At 40.1% G+C, this 25968-nt stretch overlaps 1 protein-coding gene across 1 annotated transcript in view; it reads right to left on the minus strand.

The window, feature by feature from the left end:
* Positions 1-5764: 5764 nt before the first annotated feature.
* The window catches only part of tsc22d3 (TSC22 domain family, member 3), a 45171-nt gene continuing 24967 nt past the window's right edge, over positions 5765-25968 (minus strand). The window contains exons 2-3 of the mRNA XM_042492827.1: positions 8401-8452; positions 5765-7430 (exon numbers count right to left, since the gene is read on the minus strand). Coding sequence (XP_042348761.1) covers positions 7161-7430; positions 8401-8452 — 322 coding nt within the window. The 3' untranslated portion in view covers positions 5765-7160. The remainder of the gene's footprint in view (positions 7431-8400; positions 8453-25968) is intronic.

A 25968-nucleotide genomic window follows, 5' to 3' on the forward strand; every position in this document is an offset into this window, starting at 1 on the left:
AAGTCTTGGCAACCATCCCTCCTCTGTAAGTATCACCACAATCTCAACATCTTTCATTTGTTACTATGTTCACGTGTATTCTTATGGCTTATGTCACACATAAAAGATGTTAAATATAGACCAAGAGGTGCCTCTGCAGAATTACAGCTGCACAGCTGTGTAATGTGCTAAACAACAACATGGCCCTTCTGTGTTTTAAATGAACTTTTTTAGCTATTATAAGTCTTGAAAAATCTGTCCAGTCCTCATAAAAGAATTAAATTTTGCCTTGAAGTTTATTGGTTTTCAAATGTTTTCATTCCATTCAAACCAAAAAGTCCTGTTTTTTTTTTCAGCATAAAATTCTGGTCTGTTTTCAATAGAATGACTATTATACAGAAATTCTCTTTTGACAAACAATCATGTGGACAATCTTGTGATTGGTAACCACTGCTATGAAGGAGTTTGAGAACAGTACATTTCCAGCATTATACAGGTTATGCAACCATCTCCTCTCTGACCCTGCATGTGTCACATGTTAGTGTGGAGGTCAGCGGGGCTTTAAATTATGTGCAGGCTCTTGCTGTGCAGCGGTGCCATGAACCGGGGTATCACCGTAAATCCGAAACCAGTGGCTCCTGACCTTTCGTCTTTATGAATAAGATGTCCTGAGCTCGCATTCCAACAGCAGCTTTGATCAGTTGGGATACAAACACAGCTGACACCGTCGAGAAGAAAAACAAGAGGTTTTTAAGGAATTAGTCACAATAGCCAAGACCCAAATCCATCAAACTTCTAACTGGTGGCTGTTTTATTTTGCTGTTCTTATTGTTCAGTTCTTCTGAAAAACAACCAAATCGGGTTGAATATGTTGTTTCATATGATCATGGTAAAATCACAGCACAGAATACATTTTGAGTTGAAATATTAAAATGCAACATTTGATCACATTTTAGGAACTCAAGTCAGTAACCAGAGGTTTGGTAGTTGGGAGAAAGTAGGCCCCAGAGGGAGGTGGGCCCATGAAAGCCTAGAATGAAAAGTTTGGTCTTCTTTGCAGTTTTATATTTCTAACTAATTAGTGTTGTGACGCAATTCGAGTTGGCTGAATAAATCAGTTGGAAGACCAATCTCTGTATAAAAACAAGTGGTAGTTCTCTGAGGCCCTCTCTCCCCCTAAAGGTGCCACATGCATTAGTACCCCCTGCACTAGGATTCATCTCTTAACGCTGATTGAGTGACTGGTTAAACTGTCATATCTTTCCCCAAGAAAGGGAAATTGGGGCTCCAAAAAAGGGGGAAAAAAAGAAATGAAAAGGAAAGAAAGCAAAAGGACTAAGTAAAAAACAAAATTCAAAAGGCAAGTGAAAGAGGCATGGATCAAGACAGGAAGGGTGGGGTCCTACAGAGACTGCTTCTGCACAGGGTACAGAATTTGGTGCCACACCACTGTTGCAAACTCAGGTACCAACATTTTGACCGACTCTCCAAGATGTTGTTTTGACATTTTTTTGTCATATATTTTCCCAGTTGGGAACTCATTTTTCGACTATTTCGAAACCACATAAAAGCAGGGTTAGTCACTCTAACTGATAAAACCAACAATTTTAAATGAGGCACTCTAATATCTTTAAACATTTTCAATTTCACATCTTGTTGTTTAGAACACTTGCACCAAACACTTAAACCACAGACTCCACTGTGCATTTGCAATGCTTAACTTATTTATCATAGAGGCAGGATGTCATAAATCCACTATGACCTTTTAAATCCAACTCAAATGTATTTTAACAGTTTAGCTTGCAGGTTCAAATATTTTGTCAACAAAGCAGGGAGGCTGTTTTTGTTAAGATAAGCTTTGCAAAGGTTTGTGTTGCATTTTTATTCTATCAGAGAGACATGACTCTATGTTAAAAAACTAGGCAGAGCAAGCACTTTTCTATTTCTATCTTCCAGCCAAAACCTCACACACGTCAACCATCTGACCTCATTTCTGATATTGACTCCAAGGATTATTGTTTGGCGCATGATGTCGTATGTGGATAAAAATAGAATGAAATGTGTAAGAGGACACAGAGCTACATCAGATATACAAAGGCTTAGCCAGGGATTCATTTGATTATGCATGATTCAAAGCATACGCAGCATCTGTCTGTGGTGCAACAACTTGTGTGTGTGGCTGGACTTTGTACATTAGCGAGTTACAGAGAAAAGAACTGTGTGCACACATCATATGGGTGAAGCAGTTACTAACACACAGTCATGACCAGACAGCAATAAATAAATAAATCCAGCTGTGACAGGCTGTAACCCACCCCTGCATGTACATTTGCATTGTTTTTTGTTCGTTGACCCTCTCTGAGGTCAATGTTAACACCCACTATTAAAGAAGTCACATTGCCCTGTCAGTAGATAAAACCAAGTGGTGTGAAAGAAGGTATCAGTGAGGTCCTGTTTTAAGTGTTGTGTCCCCGAGGCTAGTGCTTAGTTCTCATAAGTAAGAGAGCAATAATGGCACATTTTTCATATTATGTAACCATTTGTCATCAACAATTTGAAACTCTCTTGAACTGCTCCTTTTAGAGAAAGCAGTGTCTCTTTGTTTACAATACAGGAAATTCTCAGTGCACACTGCCTTGCAGTACTGCATTAAGCTAAAATCTGACATTTGTCTCATTCAGCTCTGACTTTAGTGTTTATACACCATGGATATGCTGACATTCAGAGGACACACAAGTTGTGTACGTCTCCATGAAAAGCAGTCAGACCAAATTACAACCCTGCATGCGATCCCAACCGCACTGAGGCTGAGCTCGCTTATCCCAGCACAACCCCTGAATTTCCATTCGAAGCAGATGTTCTTTTTTTTTTTTTTTTTTCATTGCATAACACTCGTAATCCAACACAAACTCTTCTCTTGGCTGCCTGGTTTCAAGTGAGCTTCAATCTAAAGTTTAATTCCACACCTAAGGCTCTTCCCACACTTTCAATATTTAACTGTACTTCATGGAAAGTGATGTGGAATCATTAATGCTTCGACTCGGATCTTGTCTGCTTTTGCCTTTTTTTTATAAAATCCAGCGGAAGCCAGAAATGAGTGCAAGGCTTAAGTCGTTAACAAGTAAATCAATGTGAACACGTCTTACACATCAGCTAGTGAGCTTTTAACCAGCAGGGAGATCAATGTTTGATCGATGACTCTAGAAGAGTAAAACATGTTGAGACGTGGCTTATGTAATTTAGAACATCTTGGTTTAAGATGTTGAAATGATGACATGATATAATGAGGAAAGACTAAATAACCAAGTCATGTTAATCTACAAGACTTTAAGACTATATGACCTCTAAAACAACTTGACTTTCAGTGGTAGCTGGAGGGAATAAATAAACAAAAGGGCGCTGCCATCATAGCGCTGGACAAAGAGGCAAATATGTCCTATACTTTCCTGATGGGGCTCCAGCTCTGAACCACGGATAAAGAATTGGTAAATCGGTTTCCAATAAAAAGCCACATGCACTAAAGTCATCCTTGAACACACTGTTCCTAAAGTGCTTCCAAAATAGAATGACAGAACAAGTGTCAAGGCGAAATGGTAAATCAAGTCAAACTCCTAATTGTCTTCAGACTTTTTTTGAGTCTCCAGAGCCTGTGGCATGCATTGTGCAGCCAGATGAATTTTTTCCACAGCGTCTGAGGCTGCATTAGCCATTAGCCCAAGTATGATTAAACTGCAGTACCACTTCCTGCTGTAGCCGACCCTACAGCCTCTTTTCATCGACATGCACAAGCTGCAGGTATCTGGTATAAGAAGTAGAAAGACTGACTCTAATTATCTCGTGCAAAAGAGCCAATAAACGCCTGTCCCTCTCTTCTCTGCTACATTTAACAAATGTCCTCCTCAATCAATACGCTGCACATCCTGCCTGCCACTAATTCAATGCAGAAAGCATTTTAGAACAGCCGTATTGATCACCTTGGATCAGTTGTTTGGACACAAAACACAGCAAGGGACCACAGTTTCATGGGTAAATGTGAGCAACAGGGAAGACACTGTGTTTATTCTGGTGCTATTTGATCTGTGATGGAGATTCTGGGACTGAGCTGAGACTCTATTCTCAGCAATAGATGGATGTGAGCCTGGTCTACACACCAGGAAAGCCACAACATATCTGGTTACACACAGGCTGAACTGACTGGCTGCCAATCCGTCTGAGGGGAAATGCTACTAGAACAAACTGTTTTTTTCACTCTGGCTGATTCCAATCATCTGGCAACCAGCTATTATTACTTCACTGTCATTAGTGGTCATACTGTTTTTGACTTTGGTGGAGAAAAAAAGTTTGTTTTCCTTTTTTGTGAGTGTTTTTCTTAAGACTGTCAGTGAGTAAGACAATGATGTTAGTCTTATCTAAGAAGAAGAACTTATATCTTCTGCTTAAGTAAAAGTAATGATACCACGGTATAAAATACTATGTGTTATATGTTGATTGCAGAAGCCCTGCATTCAATATTGTACTAAATAAAATCAACAAATACCAGGTTCTATGCTATCTGGACACTTTTCTTAACAGGGAGATGGCTGAGCCTGCAGCTGCTAGTTGCTAACACCATAAACGGCGCTTAACAACAACAAGAGTGCTGCCAGATCTAATGGTGGTCACTAAGAGGTAATCAGAGGGTTTGTTTGAGTCTGGATCGTCTAATATACAGTAGGCTTACCCGTATCTTTCTAAGTGGCAATACCACAGTATAAAAATACTCTGTTAAAAGTAAAAGTCCTGCATTCAAAATTTTAACAATTTGAAGTATCTGCAATGTAACTAGTGATTTAAGTTTCAGATAAATGTAGGGAAGTAAAACATGTGTGTCTGAAATGACATGGAGTAAAAGTATTAAGTGACAGAAAATCAAAATACTCAAGTAAAGTGCCTTGAATGTAGTTACTATAATGAGGTTCAGGATCAAGACCACACTTCTCTCTCCCACTGATTCAAATCACCTGCACCTTGTTAAGTGAACCACCTGTGCCTCATCACTTCAATCACCTGCTGTGACGTATATAGGTGTGTCTTTCCTACCATACATCAAGTGTAGTTTTGTTAGTGAAAGTTGTGCCTAAGAACAGGACTTCAGGAAACATAGTTACTTTTCACAACTGAAAGTACCTTTGTCTAAACTAAGAGTCTTCCTGCTCACTGCAACTTTGTGTTAAATTTTACAAATCACGTTCTTCTCGTCACACTGGTCTTGTAAACAAAAACAACGCTCACAAAGCCGGATAGAAATCAGTATCAACATCACAGACTGTCGTGACGGAGTGGCTCCGACTTCCAAGGGGTGCGTTTTTTTTTTTGCAGACAATGTGTTGTTTATTCTGAAATTCAAATGAGAGGGATCTCAGTGTTTCTCTTATTTCAGCAGCAGAAATTGAAATCATCCTGGGAGTTGTTGCGGCCGCCTCATCTGTCTTCCCTGACTGAATTTCCAGTGAGTAAATCTCTCCATTGCACAGAATATGTAACCTCCAAAACACTATCATGAGGGAATATGGTGTCAGCAGTATCCACCCTCATTACTGCTCCTGCAAATCACACTACCCAGCATTCATTACACCTGCATTAAAGCTAGATATGAAATCAATACTGTCATTTCATAACACTGTAAAATCACTATAATGAATTCCTGCAAGGAGTCTGTGATGTTTTCAGATATCAATTCATATTCTCAAGGTCTGAAGCCATGTGGGTGCAGCTGATGAACAAAAGACGACGTGTTCACGTACTGTATTATGTAAACATAAGGTTTATTGCAAATGTGCAGTTGTATCCAAACACCATAGTGAACAACTCTTTTGAGGATACTTTACAGCAACAATACCGTTATCTTTACAAAACACATAGAAACTTTAGCACTAGCTACAAACACTTCTCCCTGTGAAGTTTTACACATGGTCCTGGTTCGCTCAGCTTCTGTTGTTGTGAGAGATAAGAGAGAGAAAAAAAAAAGAAAAAAGTCTTTGGTAGCTAGAAAACAACAACAGAGCTCAGTGTGGAAATGTGTTCCTCTCTTACTAAAGGACAGGCACTGTTGTCATGCCATTGTTTTCAAGTTGGCATCCGAGCAAACAGACCAGATACTGGACGACGCTTCTTTAAGTCAGGAGTGCATGCATGTGCAGCAAGAAATGCTGGCTTCTGCTTGCTCACCATCTCCACTACCTCAGGACGTTTATGTACATTGTAGTTACTGTGAAGGGCTAGGCAGACATGGTGGGCAGATACGCCTGTCCCCCCGAGATTACAAAAACATCTTTAAGACCACTGTACAAAGCTCATATCTTACAAACTGTTTTTTGTTCAGAATCACAAACAAAAACAGGTGATATAGCTGGATTATTTTCCCCCAAAAGCAGCAAGCCCCAACTGCAGGCGATATGAGATTACATTTTATGAATCATGACAGTATACTGATCAGTCTACTGCAGCGCTCCACGAGCTCTAATTGGCTATACTGCATTAACCTCCACCTCTGATGCTGTAGCTTATCCTGTTGATTATTCTTGTTATGCTTAAATGTACATGAACACATGAGCAATGGCTGAAGGAAAAGTCCTTGTTATGCAGCTGAAATGTGTGGAAACTTGAAAACTTTTGAGATCGGACAAATCCACATGAAGGGGCTCTTCTCATTGAGACATGGAGGACCGTCTCAGGCGGGTCTCCTCTGGGTGAGCAGGGAGCAACCTCCCCAACACTTTCCAAGTTAGCACCTGCAGGGCCAGCCCGGTCAGCACCCCCTCCTCTCCGGAGCAAAGGGTGTTTGGTGGTAGGGTTCGGCCAGGCAGGAAAGCCCCCTCCCCTTGCCGTCTGAAAGCAAGCGCTCATCGGTGCCTAGTCAGCCTTCTCTCTATTCTTAGCGCTTTTGTCTACACAGAGAGACTAAGAGTTGGACGGTATCAGAGGAAGGGGTCTGACACCGCACCGGTCAGAGCGTCTTAAGTTCTGTTTTGTGCTTATCAGTGTCTTTTGTGTCCCATCGATCATTTACAGCCCCGATGCTTCACCTTCGTTTGTTACGAAGGCATTCTCGGCGGCGGTGATTTTTTGTCACGCTTACGTTCAAAATGGAGGTCCATTACTGTTATGAGACAGTGGCTCTGCCCGCCCCAAGGCAGAGCCACTTATACAGCAGAGCCTGTGCTGTGGTTGCAGGGCTGATGGTGCTGCTGCTGGTCCGGGGTCACCTGGCTGCTCAGATTGTCCAGGGGCAACAGCACATCTGTCGGGATGCGCGACTGGAACTTCTCCAGCTGCTCAGGACTGGCCAGGTTCTTCAGCAGGTAGTTCTCCCTCTCGAGCTGGTTGTTCTTCTCCGCCAGCTCTTTGATCTGCTCTTTGAGGATCTCCACCTCCTCGCGCACCGCGTACATCAGGTGGTTCTTTACAAGATCCTGCCGTAACAGAGCAGAAGAGATGGATCAGTTTAGATAGATCAATGTTGTTCTGCTCGGCTGCACAGCTGATGTATGTGTTAAAACAATGATGGCCGGGCAGAGAGAGCTTCTCATGCACTTTTGTCTACTCGCATGGAGCTCTTGTGATTTTGACTCAGGCGTGTTTTCGATAATTCTGTGCAGCAAAAATGTTATTAGTCTCTGTTTTTGGGACTACCTGCCATCATGTCCTGCACTTGCTTTTTGTCACATAAATAAAGCATGCAGTAGCCTGCGCTGTGCCTTCACATAACAGGGACTTCTGAAAGCAGGGACACGAAACATGCTTTGCTTGGGGGCCACTCTTGCAAAATAACAGGAGGCCAGGGGCCAGTCGCAGCAGCCCCATACAAATTTCTAGGATTTTTTTGTTTTGTTGACATCTCTAAGATTTTAGGGTGTTTCCAGGATTTAAGGACATTTCTCTGATTTTAGGATATTTCTCCGATTTTGGGACATTTTATGGGTTTTAGCATTATTCTCAGATTTTAGTACGTTTCTACTATTTCAGGACATTTCTGGGGTTTTAGGACATTAGAGTCTTAGCAAGGACCTCTGTCATGGGGCAGGGGCTCCTCCACTGATAAACAAATTCTATTTTGACGCTGTTTTACATCCTCTGGCACCTTATATATACTAAAAGTACAGAAACAGTTCCACTTTTTTTGTGAATTAGAAAATGTTTGGGGGGGGGGGACAGATTTGGCCCTGTCTTAGAGAGCCGCTTCTGTGCTGAATGCATAGTGAGAATTGTCTTTGGGGAAGGTCGGTGGGTTATAACTGTTCTATTCATGCAGAAATACATAGTATTTTCTTTCAAGCCAATGTATCAACTGGGATTAAAACACTTTGTATCAAAACACATGCATGTATTGTACAATGCCACGTATTCTCATGTCTTTGTGTGGAGTTTGTTATCTCTGCTTACCATCGCCTGTTCGATCTTGTTGTCGATGGCCACTACGCTAGCACCAGAGGCACTGCAGAAGAGAAGAAAAAGAGCCCATTAATGTCACAGTTTAAAGCCACAACTGCTGTTAAAGTTAACATCATCTCAACCCCCCAAATGAAAACAAACATGTTGCAACTTCCTGCCATCACTGATCTTTGTCAATGAAACAGAAAGCTAGCCGAACAGAAAGGAAAACTGTTTATCCTCATCTTATCTTGTTTGTTTCTGGATAAAGTGCAGGCTGCTTAGACAGTAAGGTCAGGCTTTCATTTAGGTTGTTGTGTAACAAGCACAGAAACATGAGGAAGTCGCTACGTGAGACAATCCATAGTTTCACGGAGATATCAGTCCAAAGTCCAAAGTAAACAACAGCAGAGAAAAGGAGAGCCGGGCACACGGCATTTAGAGGCTTTTTGCAGTTACAGATAGTAATTCAGACATTACACACAAACCGCTATATGACAATGCAGGCCTGCAGTACAATCAGAATATGCTTCGTCCGATTTATAACTAATCAAACGTTATTAAAATGCTATGTTTTAAACATATGGCGACTGATGTGGATATTTACCTGTTGTCAAGTTTGACCGATACAACGTCTCCTCCGAGCAGCGAGGAGAAGAACGAGATGGAGAAGTTATGCAACTGGTAGACGGCCACCTCCATGGGTGTTTTACCGAACATCTCCGTGCTCATGTTGAGTACCAGACTCGTTTGGATCACGCTTCTCGCCACGTTTGCGACTGGCTGGTCACTTAAACTGTATATCCGGATTTGTTTTGGTCTTTCGTAGCGATGCACTAACTCGCTGCAGCTTGCTGAGCGCGGTGCTGTGTCGGTGTGTGAGCTTCGCCGGTAAGAACAAGCGACTGTCTGATGCTATTTCTGCCACCGGCCGCTATTTGAACGACTTGCCTCCTGACGTCATATGACGCGCGCATATATTAATCAAATGAGTTGGCGCGTCAGATTTTATGCTGCGTTCTAGTGCCGTAGGAAAAGATGGATGTAGGCCATGATAAACACGCCTCAGCGCATCTTTAAGCACAACAAACAAAGAGGGGGGGATAACAAAGTATGATTTATCACAAAATGAGACTCGGATATTCACGAGCGCTGCTGTTTTCTGAGACCTTGACCTTTGCTTTCCTCTTTTGTTGTTTTTTTTTTTGCAGAAGAAAGAATAAAAGTTATACAAAGCCGCAAACATTACTCAAAAGAAATTACAACCTGCAACTGTAATATCTTTACATGTATATAAAATACCTAATACTAGGTTAATGCATTCGTTTCAGGGGAACACTGTAATTTGAAGGATGAATAATAATAGTATTAATGGGTATATAGATTTCTATGATACTCTCACTTCAGTTGAAATGTTTAATTTCTGATCATTTTGACATTTATCAAAACACACATTCCTATGAGAAAGTTCAGTACTGTAGAAATACATACTACATATTGTGAATATATAAGTGATCTAAAATGGGATTTTGTGAAGTTTCCATCGTGTTTTTGATAGTGCAAAATCATTTATATTATTTAATTTAATTGTATTGTATTTTATTTTATTTTGTTTGGATTTTTTTTTAGCTTACTTTATTTTATTTTAATTTCTGTTTGTCAGCATATGATTATAACAGCCAGAAAAATGCAGTTCAGCAACAGTCGAAGGTAAAGCAATGCAGCATTATCAGTCAACCAACTTACAATGCATTGGTCATCTTGGTTCTGCAATTCAAAGTGCAAAGAACACATCTCAAAGCTTAGTTTTAGTAAACAAAGGCGATGCTCTAAAAAACGAGTTTGGAAGCAGTATTTGAACGCATCATTGCATATGCCCTGTTTCTGAACCTTCCCTCTGCCGCTGGCTTCTGCAGTTAACCCACAGACCGAAATACAGTATGTACACACTGCAAAAAAAAAACATCACAACAACTGTCTAAACTACTGTGATCAAAGTAGATGTAAGTAACTCGTTTTGCCAATTAATAACAGATCATATGTCGCGAGGATTTGTTGCATTCACATCAATCATGAGCTTATATAACGAGCAATTTTATAGCATGTTTTTATTGAATAGGCTATACTATTTAAAAGTATTAAATGATAGATTAAACTTGGTTCACATTTCCAAGTGTAAACTATTTAAACTCAAAATATGGTCGCAAACGGTTCCTGGTTACTTACACTGTAATAACAACAGTAACATTTTGTTCCCATCACCTTATTGTTGTTTGTCACAGTAGCCTACATATAACGGAACGTGCTGCACAAGCTACACATGTGCACAGGTATTCTGCATAGGTACTTTTCCATTCTCTTTCCCGGTAAATTTCCTCTCAGCCCATGTCTGAACTCTACCGGCCTCTAGTGGTGACAATGTATAATACACCGGCCTGTAGGGGACAATATTAATAACAGACACCATTCCTGGACAAAGTGTTTACTTTGGAATTTTCCATACTTTTTCCTGCTTCCATAAATTAACAACTCCAGGTTGTTTTTCCTGCATGGAAAACACATGGAAAATTCTCAAAGGAAAATGTGCAGTTATTCATTAATTTATTCATACATTCAACACTGTTCGCTTGTCATAGACTTGTTTTTTTGTTTAGTTTTTATGTCACTTAGGGGACTTAATAACAAAGCAGTAAAGGATAGACCGAAATGTGTTGTGTGCACCACCACTTACAGCATATTAAATATCAATAACAACTCATAGGGAGGGCAAACAGGAATCAGTCTGGCTTTAAACCTTAAGCACCATTCACTGCTGGATGACCTCTTGTACATCACATCATCTCTTGAATTTGCAGGCTAGAACATGTGACGCAACTGTACCGAGCATCGTGCAGTGCAATAAACAATTTGTGGTAGACTCCGACCATGGAAGACGCAGAGAAAAACATATCTCTTATCTCTTTCACAGTATTTTCCACTGAGCGGGTCTATTGAGCAATAGACCTTGTTTTCACAGAGTCGTCCATGCAGGTTTTAATAGCTTCAGTGTAATTGCTCAGTGCCTTTCAGATGCCACATTACACTCCCTTTTGCTGTTAAAATAATCTGATCCAAAATTGATAATAAGGTAATTAAATTTGTATTAGACCCCCTGTTGCATAATACATTCTCTTGCAAACCACCAACAACATGACGAACATCAACAGCTAGTCAAGATAACGTTTGTGATATTCTCTTCTGAGTGGGTCTTCCGTCCAACATTAGAAGCCATTATAATCAGTTCATGCATCTCCCATGAAATCCATGTTCATATACAGTTTATATGATAACACTCAGCAGCATGATTGAGTCCAAAATCGGTTATCCATGCAAAAAATCGCACTGATGAAGAAAAGGAAACACGCATTTAAAATGATAAGAAATGACGCAGAGCTTTCTGATCTCTGCATTACAAACTATGTTCTGCCACGTTTGTTGGAGAAAAAGGACTTCTGTTATGTAACAAAATAATTAGAGTGGAAAGGCTGACTTTTGGTAGGCCTAACAAGGCTAAGCAGAAAGCACATTGACTGGGTATTAGGGCCCATAGTGCCTGTCGTCTCAGATTCCGTGCTGTGGCAGTACAGCTGCCAGGTTTAATATCAGACTCTGTTCTGGCAATGAGGAGCCGGTGAATTACCTTGCCCCGCTGTGATGGTCCCATTTAGGAGGAGGGGGGAAGTCACACCAATTGCCTGTGGCTCTGCTGAGATGCGCAGATAGAAACTAGAGACAATGGGGAGCCTTTCTGCATGGTTAAAGTAAAATATACCTAATGCAGTAAGATGATGACAGTTCAAACTAGGATGCTCATAACCTCCCTGCTTTGCCTGCTTTATTCACAGTTTCCAACACAAATCTCAACAATTTCCACACAACGTAAGCAATTCTTGTCTAAACTGTATCTGCGCGTTTCTAAACAGTTTTAAGTGCCACAGATGATGACCCATGTTGCAAAGATAAAGCCCTTCATATTTCTGTGGAACTCTTACTGCCTGACCATGTTTGGCGCGCGCCAAATCCAGTGAGTCACTCTGAAGCTAGGCGATGGGCCACAGTTTCCATCAGATGTCCCTTGTGCAAGAGCCAACCGTGTTATATAATACTGTGATTCATGTGCACCAATGGCCGAAGAAGAATGAGGGCGAGACATGCCGCCAACATCCCAGCTTTTGTTTTGAGCAGTATTTTGGGGTTTTGACAAAGATGTACACAACGAGACCCAATAAGAATCACTAGTGGTCATATCTGAGAGACAAAAGAGAGAGCAAGATCTATCAGCTTGAGATCTCTCTTCAGTCAAAAGGATGTCTTTCTCTTCTTCTTACTGTGTGTGTCCCATCTGGATTCTCAAAATTAGGAATGCATGGCATGTATGAGAGTGTGGCCTGAGAACACATAGCCCTGCCATCGGCTGCAGCCAGAGGCTGTCTCAGAGGAAGCTGTCAGTGTGGGCAACAGGAGCGGTTACAACCAATGAATACTGAACACTCTGCATACAGCAGGACACCCAGAGGCACTCATTATTAACACATCACCTATGAGTCTCCTGAGCCATGAATAGAGACGAGGCACGCGGTCTTGCTCTTGCTCATGAGGTTTTTCAATAACTTTAACAGGCTTTCAATTTCTGCCCTTGGATTGCATGTAATATAACTTCATGTGTTAGCTTGTATCAAACATGCAGTACATGCAGATGATGAAGACAGGACTGACATTGTTATCCAAGAGCTGGTAGGTCAGCTACTGAACATTATGAATAACAGTTTGTCACAAACACTGCATCCATAAGTCTAAATCATTTAGACACTGACACAATGCCGTAATCATCCATCTTCTACTGAACTGTCTTTAATGTGGACATCAGTCACTGACGCACATCCCTGTCATGCCAGATTTTCTCTCACAAACAAGACAAACTCTCAGACTATCCCCTGCTGTCCCCACTTACCGCCGATCTGGCCTCTTGAACAGACTCGGTGAGTAAGGGGGTGAGTAGCTCATAGCTCTCTCGGGATAGCTGAAGTGTTGGTAGTGGCAGCAGAATCTGTGGGACGGTTCAGCCAGGCGAAGGGCGCATAACGTCCTGGGATCTGGTGGCATCGCCAAAACAGGCGCGATTTCAGTGGGCCGCGTCTGTGAGTGTCCCATCTTGGCTTCCAAATGACGGGTTCTGCTCAAGAGGCAGGAGCCGTTTGACTGTTTGCTCACTGTTCTGCTGTTGTTTGTTCTCTACAACTGTGTTCTCGAAGCACAAAGAGACAATTGAGCGCTGGAGATACCTCTGGATTTGCAGCCATAACTGTGAGTGCCATGCTGTGGCTGGCACTCTTATGATGCGTCTCCAATCCAGTGCAGTACAATGGACCAGAGTCACAATGAAAATGACAGTTTCCTGAAAAGGCGCCAGTTGTTTCATCTCTGCACTGCCAGTGTCTGTTTCAGGCAAACAGAGCAACAGATCTGTCTCAAAGTGTAAGTGAAGCGAGCAATCATCATGCCTATGTCCATACCTCATTCAATCAGAAGTTATTTGAGTAATAAAACACAGAGTTGGGCCATTCTTCCATGAAACAAACTTGTTTTCCATATAATGACCTTATCCTTGCACCAGATTTTTCCAGGACACTAACGCCAGCCACATAAGAGCAAATATGTTAGTGTTTATGGTCACTTAGAAGGAATGAATTTTGAGCTCTTCACCACATAAATATTGTTACATAACTCTTCAGAATTTGTAAAATCAAACCGAGAAAGATGAATGAGCTAAGTGGTTTATTTTGTAAAATTTCAGATTGCGTGTGTGGACTTCACAATCCCCTAAACACTTTGAAACTCTGATTAAGTGGGTTTGTCAGTTTCGGTAAGCCTCCTTTGTCATGAGGAGTGTAATTAATCCAGTAATGTTTGGAGAGCTATCACTGCTGGTAGAGGTGCAACAGCAAAAGTAAGCCAATCACGCCATGATTAATTACAAGCTGCTTTGACAGTTGTGCGTTAATGTCTCACCTCCTTGTCTGCATTTAATCTATCTCTCTGGCAAGTAGAGGGTTTTGACATTTGATGATGTGTCTGGATTGAGATGCACAGAGAAGTGTCACATAACAGACTGCGTGTGAAAGCAGTTTCTTAATGTTTGATCAAAAATGTATGCTTTGGGTTGGAACATTTTTATATTTGCATTTCATCACTAGATAGGGATTAATGTAATCTATTGTGTTATAAATTCAGAAGACAAACAAACTCAGTATCAAGCATAAGGTTGTAGGTTGTGAAATGTGAAACAGGGTGGATTTTCTTCCCCATGGGCAGATTATTAGACAATGAGCATGGATAGCAAAAAGCCCCTCCACCTCTCAAAGGAGCAAGACAAACAGACTTTGTGGTTTTGCCTCCTTTTTATTTTGTTGCATTTCTTTGCAGTTATATGCACCTTTTTGTCATTTTGTGTCTCTGTGAGGCCACTTTTTTCTTTTTGGGTTGTTCTGCATCTTTTTGTGGTCACTGTAAGTCTCTTCCTTAGCTACAACAATTTTGTTTGATATTGCCAATGAAGGCCAAGGGGGTTGGGGGGGTGACACTCTGGGCCCCTGTGCAGGTGCTCAGTAGGCCCTTTTAGTAATCCATCCATTGTCCTCCCCAAGGAAATTTTGAGAACCAAGCTCTCCTGCATTCTGGTGAATTTATCAGCAAAAGTTGTGCCTTTTATGCATCAATTTGAGGTGGTAATGTCTTTAATCAAAATGTTAATAAAAATGTTCTAATACTTACAATACCCCAAAATCTATGCCTATTGTCAAACAATAACTACAGGGAGCTGCATGAATGTGAGTCTGCAGAAAATTTGATTTATTGCTGTGTATAGTAATAGTTGAAGGGCTCAATATTAACTTTTAAAAGTTGTTGCCAAGCAGATTTGTGATGTTGACGGGTTAGCCAATATGTTTTGCCATTGTCTCTACAACAGATGCCTGTGTGCACATGACGTAAATGCATGCAGCGTTGTCTGGTTTCAGTTCAGACTGTAACAGTAATGTTTCAATATTGTGAATGCAACAAAGACATTTTTTAAAATATATTTTGAGGTGCACATTTTTCTGTTTTCTGTCCTTAATTACATGAAATAATTGACAATAATTGGTTGCCAATTTCTTGCAAACATGAACATCTCAACCACCACTGTTGTGCCCTGTGTTGGAATGTTTAGATCATTTGGTTGGGTGAAACTTTCCACTAACCCTCTGAATCAATAAGATGTCATTCATATGTCCTTGTCGCGGTGGAATTTCAGGTTCACTCAGTTCAGTTTCTTACTGATTACAATCATTATTCAGGGTTACTGGCGTGGGACAGCAGTTCAGATGCTTCTGAATGCGCTTGAACAGTATCAGCGGTGGGCATGGATGGCTTGCACTGGGCATGTTTACATCCATCACATCAGGAGCAATTCATTTAAAACTGAGAACATTTAGTCCTCTGTGTTCAGCTCAGACATGCAACTGCAGGTGGATGTTTTTTCTTTTCTTTCTTTTTCCTCTTCTCCAATTTCATGGAGTTTTACATTGCTATAAACATGAAAGGACTTCTATTTGTCTTAATATAATACTTATATTTGGATATCCAAGCATATACATTTATTTTCATGGTTGTTTTTTTACCCCTAGTAAGGCATCGAGTTGAAACTTTCTCTCTGATTAAACCAAAAGATGACGTTAAAGACACTGCACGTTTCTTCACGGTCTATTGCAAACCATTTGGAGCTTCTTTTTTTTTCTGCCACACATTGTAGCCATGTAATTACAGGTCTCAAGATAATTATTTTGTCACACACATGACCAAAACTGTCTGTACAAACATGAGATGGTAAACACACACACATCCAGGAGAAAAGCAAGACTGACATGGTAATTCATCACGTTATCATGTGGTTTTTAAAACAGCAATATATTCCCTGACTCTGTGAAGAAAGGGAGCACGTGAAAGAGGGGCAAAGAGGGAAAAAAATGACTTTTGCTGTCACAACATTTCATCATGGCAGTGATGTAATGCAACGTGTAAAACCAGGTTTCAAAACTGATTATATATTGATACAAGGTTTTAAAAGTTAGAACGTTATGTCACAAACTCAGTCTAAGCTGCTGTGTTCAGCAGTTTGACTAAATGTTGGTTACAGCAGGCGCCAAAGGACGAACTTTTTAATAGGTTGTACTTAGCTACAGAAGGGTTTTAATTATGATTTTCATGGTAGGAAGCACAGAGACATTTCTTCCACTGTATATCCCTTTAAGGCAGCTGCTACAAAATCAGAGGATACCATAAACAGGTGTGTGTGTCTGTGTGTGTGTGTGTGTGTGTGTGTGTGTGTGTGTGTGTGTGTGTGTGTTCATTCACATTAGGCTGGCAAAATATCAGATTTTCACTAGGCTGCACGAGCATTGTTTGTCTCTCTTGTTCACCGGTAAATCTGAATGAAGTATACTACATATTAAAAAATATTTAAACATTTCTGTTTTTATGCTTGAGCTAAACAGCTAACTAATGTTAGTTCAAGTGGGTAACATTAGCGGACAACCCCAGAGGGCTTTTAAAGCTTTTGTACATCCAAAGAGCCTCTATAAAAATGGATCATTTGCAGCAACAATGGCAATCAGAGGCGTATATTTGTCAAAATGTGTAGCCAATCCCATCTAGTTTGAAGGGACTCAGTTTTTACTTTTGGTATCAGTTTTATGTTTCACTCAAAATACATGAGTAGGCAGATGGAGATAGATTCAAATGTATGAGTAATGGACTCTGGGTAACATAGCTACCATGACGTCACCCATTGGTTGGACTGCCGTTCTGAAGCATTTCAACTCTTGCCATTGTAGTCTTTCTGAGCCAGAATTGACCATATTTGGATGACAGCTGTGACCGCTGGTGATGACTTGCCAAAATCCTGTCACTCAGATGGATTTTCCCTTATATATGTATGACTTTTGGTCTTAATTAAATGTAAATGGATTAGTTAAAAATATTCAGCCCTGTACAGCTGTCATGAATATTGAAATTATCAAGTGATTAAAACTGTTTTTGTGCCAGGTTGTAAACGTGTTTATTTCTGCTGCTATGTCATTTTAATATGGGTGTTTATGTTGATTTACTCTGTTTTGGAGCCAGTCTCAAGTTTGATGAACTGCAGTTTTTGGCACTTCCACATTGGCTTAATTTTACGCATAGGAGGTTGCTGCTTGAGATAAAGCAAGAGGGGAAAGAAACGGAAATTATTTAGGCAGCGCTTGATTTAAAAAAACAAAAAAATCACATGTGGATTATTAAATTTACATCAGTATTTCTTTTTTATTCTTTTTTAAAATCACTATGATTCTTACCTTTATAATGTGACACCGCTACTTCACATTCGTACTTTTCAGCATCTGTGAGGACCTCTATTTAACTCATCAGTCCCTTAATAGAGGATCTCATCTGCTAACATCTGCCTGGGTGATAAATTTGTCCATTAGCCCCGAGATGACAAGGCAGGGGCACTTGCCTTGATTTAATTCCTCAAGACAACACATAGTACCACTTTAACACTTAATTTCTACTTAATTTCAGTTCATACAAAGTGATAATAAGTTAATTTACAGTGGCCCTCACTGAAACTAATAGCAGTTTACAGCAGGACAAGCAGCACTGTAGCTAATGGTGCTGTGTGCAGTATATTGCAGTTAACAAGCTTGGGGACTTGGCAGCATCTGGCACCAGACTGTGATTCAGCACAAGTCAGACAGCTTCAGGCCATAATGTAAAGATTTACCTTGTGCTATAACAAGGAGAATGCCCAGGCTGAATTTACTGTGAAAATACTGAAGTAGAGCCAAAACCCAGAGGAGTGTGTTAGGGGAATATGGCAGGACGGTGGACCCCTGTCAGGCCATATTCATCCCACAGAAAGAAATAACAGTGTGTTCCTGTCCATAGCCTGAAGGATTCCCATCTGTGTTTCCATGCAAACATGTGTACACACATAAGATTGTCTGCTATGAAAAATAAGGGATTAGACTCTCAGGATGCAGTTAAGTGATCTTGCTAATGGCTCTGCGGATGCTCAACAAAAGGTCAAGGGTTGTAGACGCAACTGGCTGTGTAGTGTTAAATAGCAGTGGAATTTGCTATTAGCTATGTCGAAGCCCTTTGGCTTGATACGGGTCGCCGGGTTTACCGCTAACTTTTATGAGAAAGCTGTTGGATTGCTCATTATTTCATCTGTCTGGTGCAATTAGATACACACCACTTAAATCTATTCAGTACATTTCTGGTAATGTTATTTTGTGAAGGGCTCATTGCATGAGTGGAATATAGACTCTGTAAAAAAAAAAAAATATGGTCCGAAAAAAAAATGTAGGGCAGAATTTAAAACCCCTTATTTTAATTTATGTCATTGTGTATTAATAAATGACCAATGTGTTGCATCCAACACAGGTTCTTATCAGGGTTTATAGTGTGTATATATCTGATAAAGAAAATGAGATGAAGACTCAAAAAACTGGATCCAAAACAAACTGAGCAGCTTTGGCTGCCACTTTGCATGACACCTGTGATGAAACACTGTTGGCTGGATCATGTCCCAGAACAAAAGGTTACAGAGTTCAGTGCCATCTGTCTATATTCATCCGCCTATGTTACTTTAGCGTACTGTATACCTCAGCTGTCGTAGTTGGTGTGGTTGTGTGTATTTAATCTGAGTCGCTTTCAGGCACGGAATGCTGACATCCCACTAATGGGTACATACTGAACCGAAATTCATCACAAGACTGTCATGGCGCTGAGAAATTGAAATCTACTGTACGTGCTTTGAAGCTGATTGATACACATTTAATCACCCCGAGGCAAACCAATGGGTTACACTGCATTATTGGCTCTACATTAGCAGGTTTTATTTTTACTGCAAACTGCATCATCTGTGGAACTACACTGTAAATGTGGAATTTCAACATTAATTAGCCATTACAAAAATGGTTTGACACTGTACATTCATCATAAGAAAAAAGGATGTCACTAAGACGGTTGGGAGCAGTGAAGGCTGAGCATCTTTATATGGCAGCATCTGAGCTATAAGTGTACAGATCTGCTAAATGATGAATGAGAATATTTATAGCCCTACCACTTAACTGCTTTACAGCAAAAAACAGTAAAAAGTCTTGCATGAGTTATTCAAGAGGGCAACAGAGAAAATCGTGAGGAAGACGTGAGAAACTTTGAAAATATCCTCCTAGGGCCCTGACACACCAAACTGACTGTTTTGCGACAGTTAATGTCAGGCTGTTGGTGAGCATCTCCTGCCATAGTTTTTGCACTCTTGTACCTAGTTGACCATCTCCAGTTTTTTTTAATTGGCCAATTTAGTATGTTGAATTGGTGTTTCTATACCAGAAACTGTTTGTGATTGTTTGTGTTATTGTTTGCTAGCGCATGGTAAATATTGCATCAGGTTGTGTTATCTGCTTACTAGCAAACTAGCTGTCTAGCTGCAGTCTTTGTGATGTGTTAAAGTGCAACTTTTTAGCAAAAACACAGGCGATGTAAGGCAGTGCAACAGTCAACTTTAGTTGCCACTGGTTCTATGATGTCTGTTTGGTGTGTCTGTGCCTGTAGAGGAAAACAACAGCATTACGGACAACTAGACGTAGCAGTGTCTTCATGACTAATAATACTTACTTTTAATGATTCATTCATCGTATAAACAACTAATGAAATCCCCCAGTGTAGTCTTGAGAACACTTGAAACAGAGAACAGATGCCCATTGCCCACATATAATGTTTTTTTTCTCTCTTTCTTTTCATACCTTGTTTACTAAAATATTCTTCACTCTAACCACCCTCTTCTTTCAATCCACCCCTCCCTCTTTCCATCTTCTCTCTTTTCTCTTCATTTTCCAGTCCTGCGTCTGGCTGAGCTTGCAGCTGTGTGACCCAAGTCAACAGCAACTGGGACAACACTGGAGGGAGCTGGGCCCTCAGTGAGCCGTCCCCTGATGTGTGTTTGTGTGCTTGCTTGTGTTTTCCTTTCCTCGTGTTCATGACGATGCGTGCGGTTCGCCACACGCTCACATACGTGCATGCTCATGCACGTCTGGCCTTGTCAGCACGATCTGGATTTAACTGGATGATAGGCACCCTGCTAACTATCGCTGTCAGTGTCATCTAAACACAGAGTCGTTCCCACAGACTCCAGCAGGCTACTCCGCTGAGCATTAAAGCTAATCCTTTGTCACCTGCGAGATGACGATGGAGCAACAGCTAATTTCCCATGGATAATTTGAGACAAGTCATTGGCGGTCATTGCTGAGGGAAAGTGCATCAACAGCTCAAATGGCTGTACAAACAAATATCCCTATATGTGAATGGACGGACAAATATTTTACCTAAATTCTACTGGAATTATAAATCATATATGCAAACATTTTGTTTGAAAAAAAAGCAAAACAAAACAAAGAACTGACTTACATTTCTTTTATTATACATTCACGATAACTTTTGTGTCACATATTTTCATTATTTGCCAAATCCTTCCTGCCACGGGGTGCCAAAACCTCATAACACTGTCCAAGTCTTGTGATGAATCACAGTGGTGAAATGTTGTCAACTACAAAAAATAATCTATTTCAATAAGATTAAAAAGAAAACTTCAAACATATCACTTGTTTACTTCTACAGTAAAGCAAAATCCCAGTCTTTTTTTAAAGCAACATGTTTTTCTGCCCTCCAAGCCAGATGACAGTGACCAGGGCTGCATTTCTGCCATCTTACTCATATTAGCCTGAGGAAGTTTCATCAGCCTGCCTTCTACTGATCTCTACAAGCCAAACAAATTATATTATTCTCCTTCAACAAGACCACAGGAATGTCTCAGATGATAATTCAGTCATCTTTCTTATTTCCACACAACATGATCTGACTCAGGCAAGAGAGCTGTAGATACAATAGGTGGTGATAGAATAACAATTGATCTACCGATGGTATAAGTATAGGAACTTCATTTATGAAACCACACAGATACTGTCAAGGTGAGGCAATATAATTCCTCTAAAAAGAGACAGTACTTTTCAAGGGTAACTTTTGTGTGGAAATTCAATTTAGTTGTATATTGTCAGGCTGTTCTCATTCATTGAGAGAATACATACTAGCTAAGTTATGCACCTCAATTCCTATAATACCCACATAATCGTTAGCCATGAGTCTCCGATAACCTGACCTATGCACCGCAGACTGTCCTTTGTTATATCATGGGAGTGAAGCAAGAAGTCAGGAGACATAGCGAGAAGAGCGACAAAGTCCACATGAAGAGGAAGGTGTGTGGTGGTTGGCAGGTCAAACAAACACAGAACTTTAACCTAGAAGAATGGGGTTTGTGTCCTGTGTGAAACCAGAAGAAAGTAGACTAAGGACCAAGGATGTATTAAGAGACCTCATTACAGTGATTAAGGAGGTGCCCTGTTGATTCATGTGAAAGTTGCTGAGTGGTGCGTGATGCAAAAAAGCTAAATTTCTGCTGTAAGAAATTATCCAAATGATGCTCTCACATCATTGGGTCCATAGAGCAAGTGCATTAGAAACCTTCACCAGGCCATCTACTTCTTAGCACTCTTGTAATTTGAACAGGGATCACATTATTTAATCTTGTGGCTCTTGCAGACTTGTCAAATGTTATCAAACCAAATGGATTAAATCCTGGTAGTGAAATGAGAGTCAATAAAAAAGAAATGAATTCACTGATTTATAAACATCTATTTCTCAATGTAAATCTAAAAAGTCTTTTTAGGCCCAAAGGCATCACTTGACAGACCCGGGAGTTGTAATTCAGCTGTTGGGCCTCTAGAAAAGTTGGCTTCAAAGGCCGGCGCATGAAAACAAGTGAACTTTGAGTTATTTTAAGGTACGTTATCAACATGTTTCTTTTCCTAAATCTGTAACTTTACTTGATAAAACCTTAAAAGGCCCAACCATCAATCTCTTCCTGAACCTAAAGTAACTTTACATGAAGTATGTTAACTAATTCATGGGATGCCAATTCATAACCTAGCATACCAACAGTTGTGTGTTTTTTGTAGGATATTCAAACTGGTGAGCTAATTCTTAAGATAGGCTTTTATATAAACAGTTGTAAAGGCTACACTGAGACTGTACACATCTGTAGGCGCACACAAAGGACACATAACACTGTGTTCAAAGCAGGAAAAGAAAAAAATGAATAGAAACAAGACTTGGACCACTTCTTCTTGGCACTGAATGTGCTCTCCAGATCTTTAACGTTCACTCCAGGGATCTGCTCTTTGTGTTTTACCTTGGGGCAACACTATTGAAAACTTAGATTTATTGCTACAGAAACAGCATCTGTCTCTGTCAGGCATCAACATATGCTGTGTTGATATGTAAATATGCACATAAATTTAGTCAAGCTATACTGTTGTACCAAAACCTTTCTCAGGCCACTTTTACTTTCTCTCAAAGGGGAACCTGATATAACTCAAAGGGCAGCTGTGAAGTGGTGTTACATGAGGCTCATGTATATTCAGCAGCTTGTATGATTCTCCCTCCTAAACAGTATCACAAATTAAAACCATTCAACTTTAGAGTCTGAAAAACCGCAGGGGCAATAGGTCCGCGCAGTCCCACAGAGGTACAGTGTGGCTCACATGTGAACAGAGAGGACGGCTGAGAACACGGTGTACGCACTGTTTCCTCAGCCTGTCTGCATGGTGAGGATCCCCTACCGATAGAGGACAGGCTGAGATGGACGAGGACAGGGCCAGATGTGCGGACCCCATTCTATACTGAGTCTTAAAAGGAAACATTTTGCAGTTTTATAGAAGAAAGCTTTGAGAAGCCATAATGAGAAAGTGCAATTAAGGTAGCCACGTCTCCTTCAGAAGGAAAACTAAAATGTATATCCAGATGTGGGCCACCCGTGTGAAGACTGTAAAACTAATACATTCAGGCTATAAAAACACGTATTACATCATCATTCTCACTGCTCAATTCTGGAAAGTTAATGAGGACTTATTAGTGTTAATTACAATGCACTTCAAAAATAAAAAGTAAGTAAGTAATTACAGCCTTAAGAATTCTTTATCTGTTTTGCTAAACCCCCTGATATAGTCCTAATCTGTTTTAGTATTTAAAGTATTAAATGGTTTAATAATATAATAGCATAACATCACATTACATTATCTTACATCACCGGGCGTATAAGTTAACTGATATTAAAATAATTACATTTTAACAATAAAATATAACATCAAATGGTTAATGCAATAACTTTGCATGTACATGTATGAACATTTACGCTTAGATTGTAATTTATGCAGGGTGAATCCAAGTGATAAAGGCAGATTTGTATTTGTATTCCTACAGCCGCAAGCATGTTTTTTTCCTCATTTATTTCCAGTAAAATAACTCAATCTTGTCATTCTGACACGCTCTATTAGTGTGGACATCAGTGCATCTGTCTATAATTTATCTTTAGCAATGCTTTACACTGCATGGCTGTCTGTTCCTCACATGGTGCATTTACTGTTTATTATGGTTTATTCCGACATATGTCCTGAATCTAAAGTATGTACTTGATGCATGCCTGAAAAAAGACATCTGTAATTGATTTTTATTAGGTTAAATAGCAAAGGGCTCCATCAGAACAGTATGTTACAGTTTAGCTGTCCCCAAACAGACAGTTTATGTAAGAAAGGACTCAACTATGGAGAAGTCTACACGGCTATTGATTAACCAAGAATCATTCATTTGTTTCCTCTTTGCTGTGCTCTTGAACTGTGTACAGTACATCATGTCAATGACACTGGGTCTTAGTTATAATTCTATGACATATAGTTATTGACAGTTTCACTAAGTTGATGCAGTGCCCTAAATATATATAATTTAATTGATTTGTCTATTAACAGTAACCATTTGAAAAGAGGACAGCTAACATGGGCTATGAGCATGATTCTGTCATGATCCTGGGTTTTCTGTATGTCATCTTTTTGGGTTTTCTGTTCCTTTTTTATGTATTATTTCATGTTAAGTCTGTTTCCTGTTTTATTTTGTAGGTTTACTTATTATCTGTCATGTATGCTTTTACTTTCTGTCTGTGTGCTTTCTTGCCTGTCTGATTAGTTTCACCTTTCCCTCACTAGTCCTGCAGTCAACACACCTGTTATCACTTTTCCCAATTAGTGTCTTCTGCCTGTTCCTTTGCTCTTGGTCAGACCACGTGTTCGTGTTTCTTAGCAGGTTTCCAACATTCTTGGATGCTTCTGTTGATGGTTTCTGCCTGTTTATTCTCCTGCTTTTGCCTGCTTGTCATATTTACTTCTCATCTGCCAGGAAGCCCGTTTTCATCAGTTCAAATATATTTTCTGAATCCACCTGCCTGCTGCCCTGTATTTAAGTCCTCATGCCTCACCCAGCACTAACAGATTCAAATTCTCCCTATTTGGTAAGGGGTATTACATTTCTCCACCAGTGGCCATGATGATAATAATAATAATAATAATAATAATAATAAATAATAATAAATAAGTTCAGGTCTCTGTGGTGCTTTTAAACACGAGTAGGCTTGTTCCCAGTGAATATTTGGTTCCATACAATCAATGTACTCCCTCGGATTAAAGCTGTATATTCATCTTTTTAAAGGTCTGGCCTGTAGCATTTAGAGCATCTGTTAGCAAAAAGGTACATGATATTCATAACTATGTTTTCATTTTTTTTTTGTGATCACCTTACAATAATATCCATTGTGATTTTGTTACCCTAAAATGAGCTGTTTATATCTATATACGGAGCGGGTCCTCCAAGTGGTTTTACAGTAGCCTGGAACGGACAAACAAAACACTGGCCATGCATGTATTCACGCTGGCCACCATAGTTCTCCTCAATGCTTGGCACAATGGCGAAGATTCAGTTCTGCAATCTCATCACTAGGTGCCACTTAATCCTACACAGTGGACCTTTAGGAGAAAGGACAAGCTTATTTGAAGAACATTGAATTGACAAACACAATGTTCTCATCCTTTTTCATGTCAAAGACCCAGAAATTGATACACATTAGGTCACATACCCAATCTGAAAAACATTTGCATCAGGGACCTCCATGACAAGATTTTGGAGTTTAGATATGATTAAGACCAGAATTCTATAGTTGTCACCTCTCCTTGAGGAGAGTGAGACCTTTGATTTGACTTGTCAGTCTTATAACTCTCAATCACATTGGGCTCGCTTCAAAAATGAATTAGATTTGAATAAAAGTGAAAATAAATTATTCATCATTTTTCTGGGTACTTCCTGGGACTCCCTTGAGGACTCTGGGGGTCCCTCAGATCCCTAATCCAGAACTACCTGCTTAACCCATACAGAAACATCCAGCATTATAACAGGATTGTTCAGGGGCTATAAATGTTAACTGTACTGATATTGGGCCATGTACATCACATAAATGGCTCCATTTACTTTAAAATAAGAAACCAAAGTATTTCAGTGTCTGATTCCTAAACTCTCCATACTGGC

This window comes from Plectropomus leopardus, chromosome 9 (genome assembly GCF_008729295.1).
Source record: "Plectropomus leopardus isolate mb chromosome 9, YSFRI_Pleo_2.0, whole genome shotgun sequence".
Lineage (NCBI taxonomy): Eukaryota > Metazoa > Chordata > Actinopteri > Perciformes > Serranidae > Plectropomus > Plectropomus leopardus.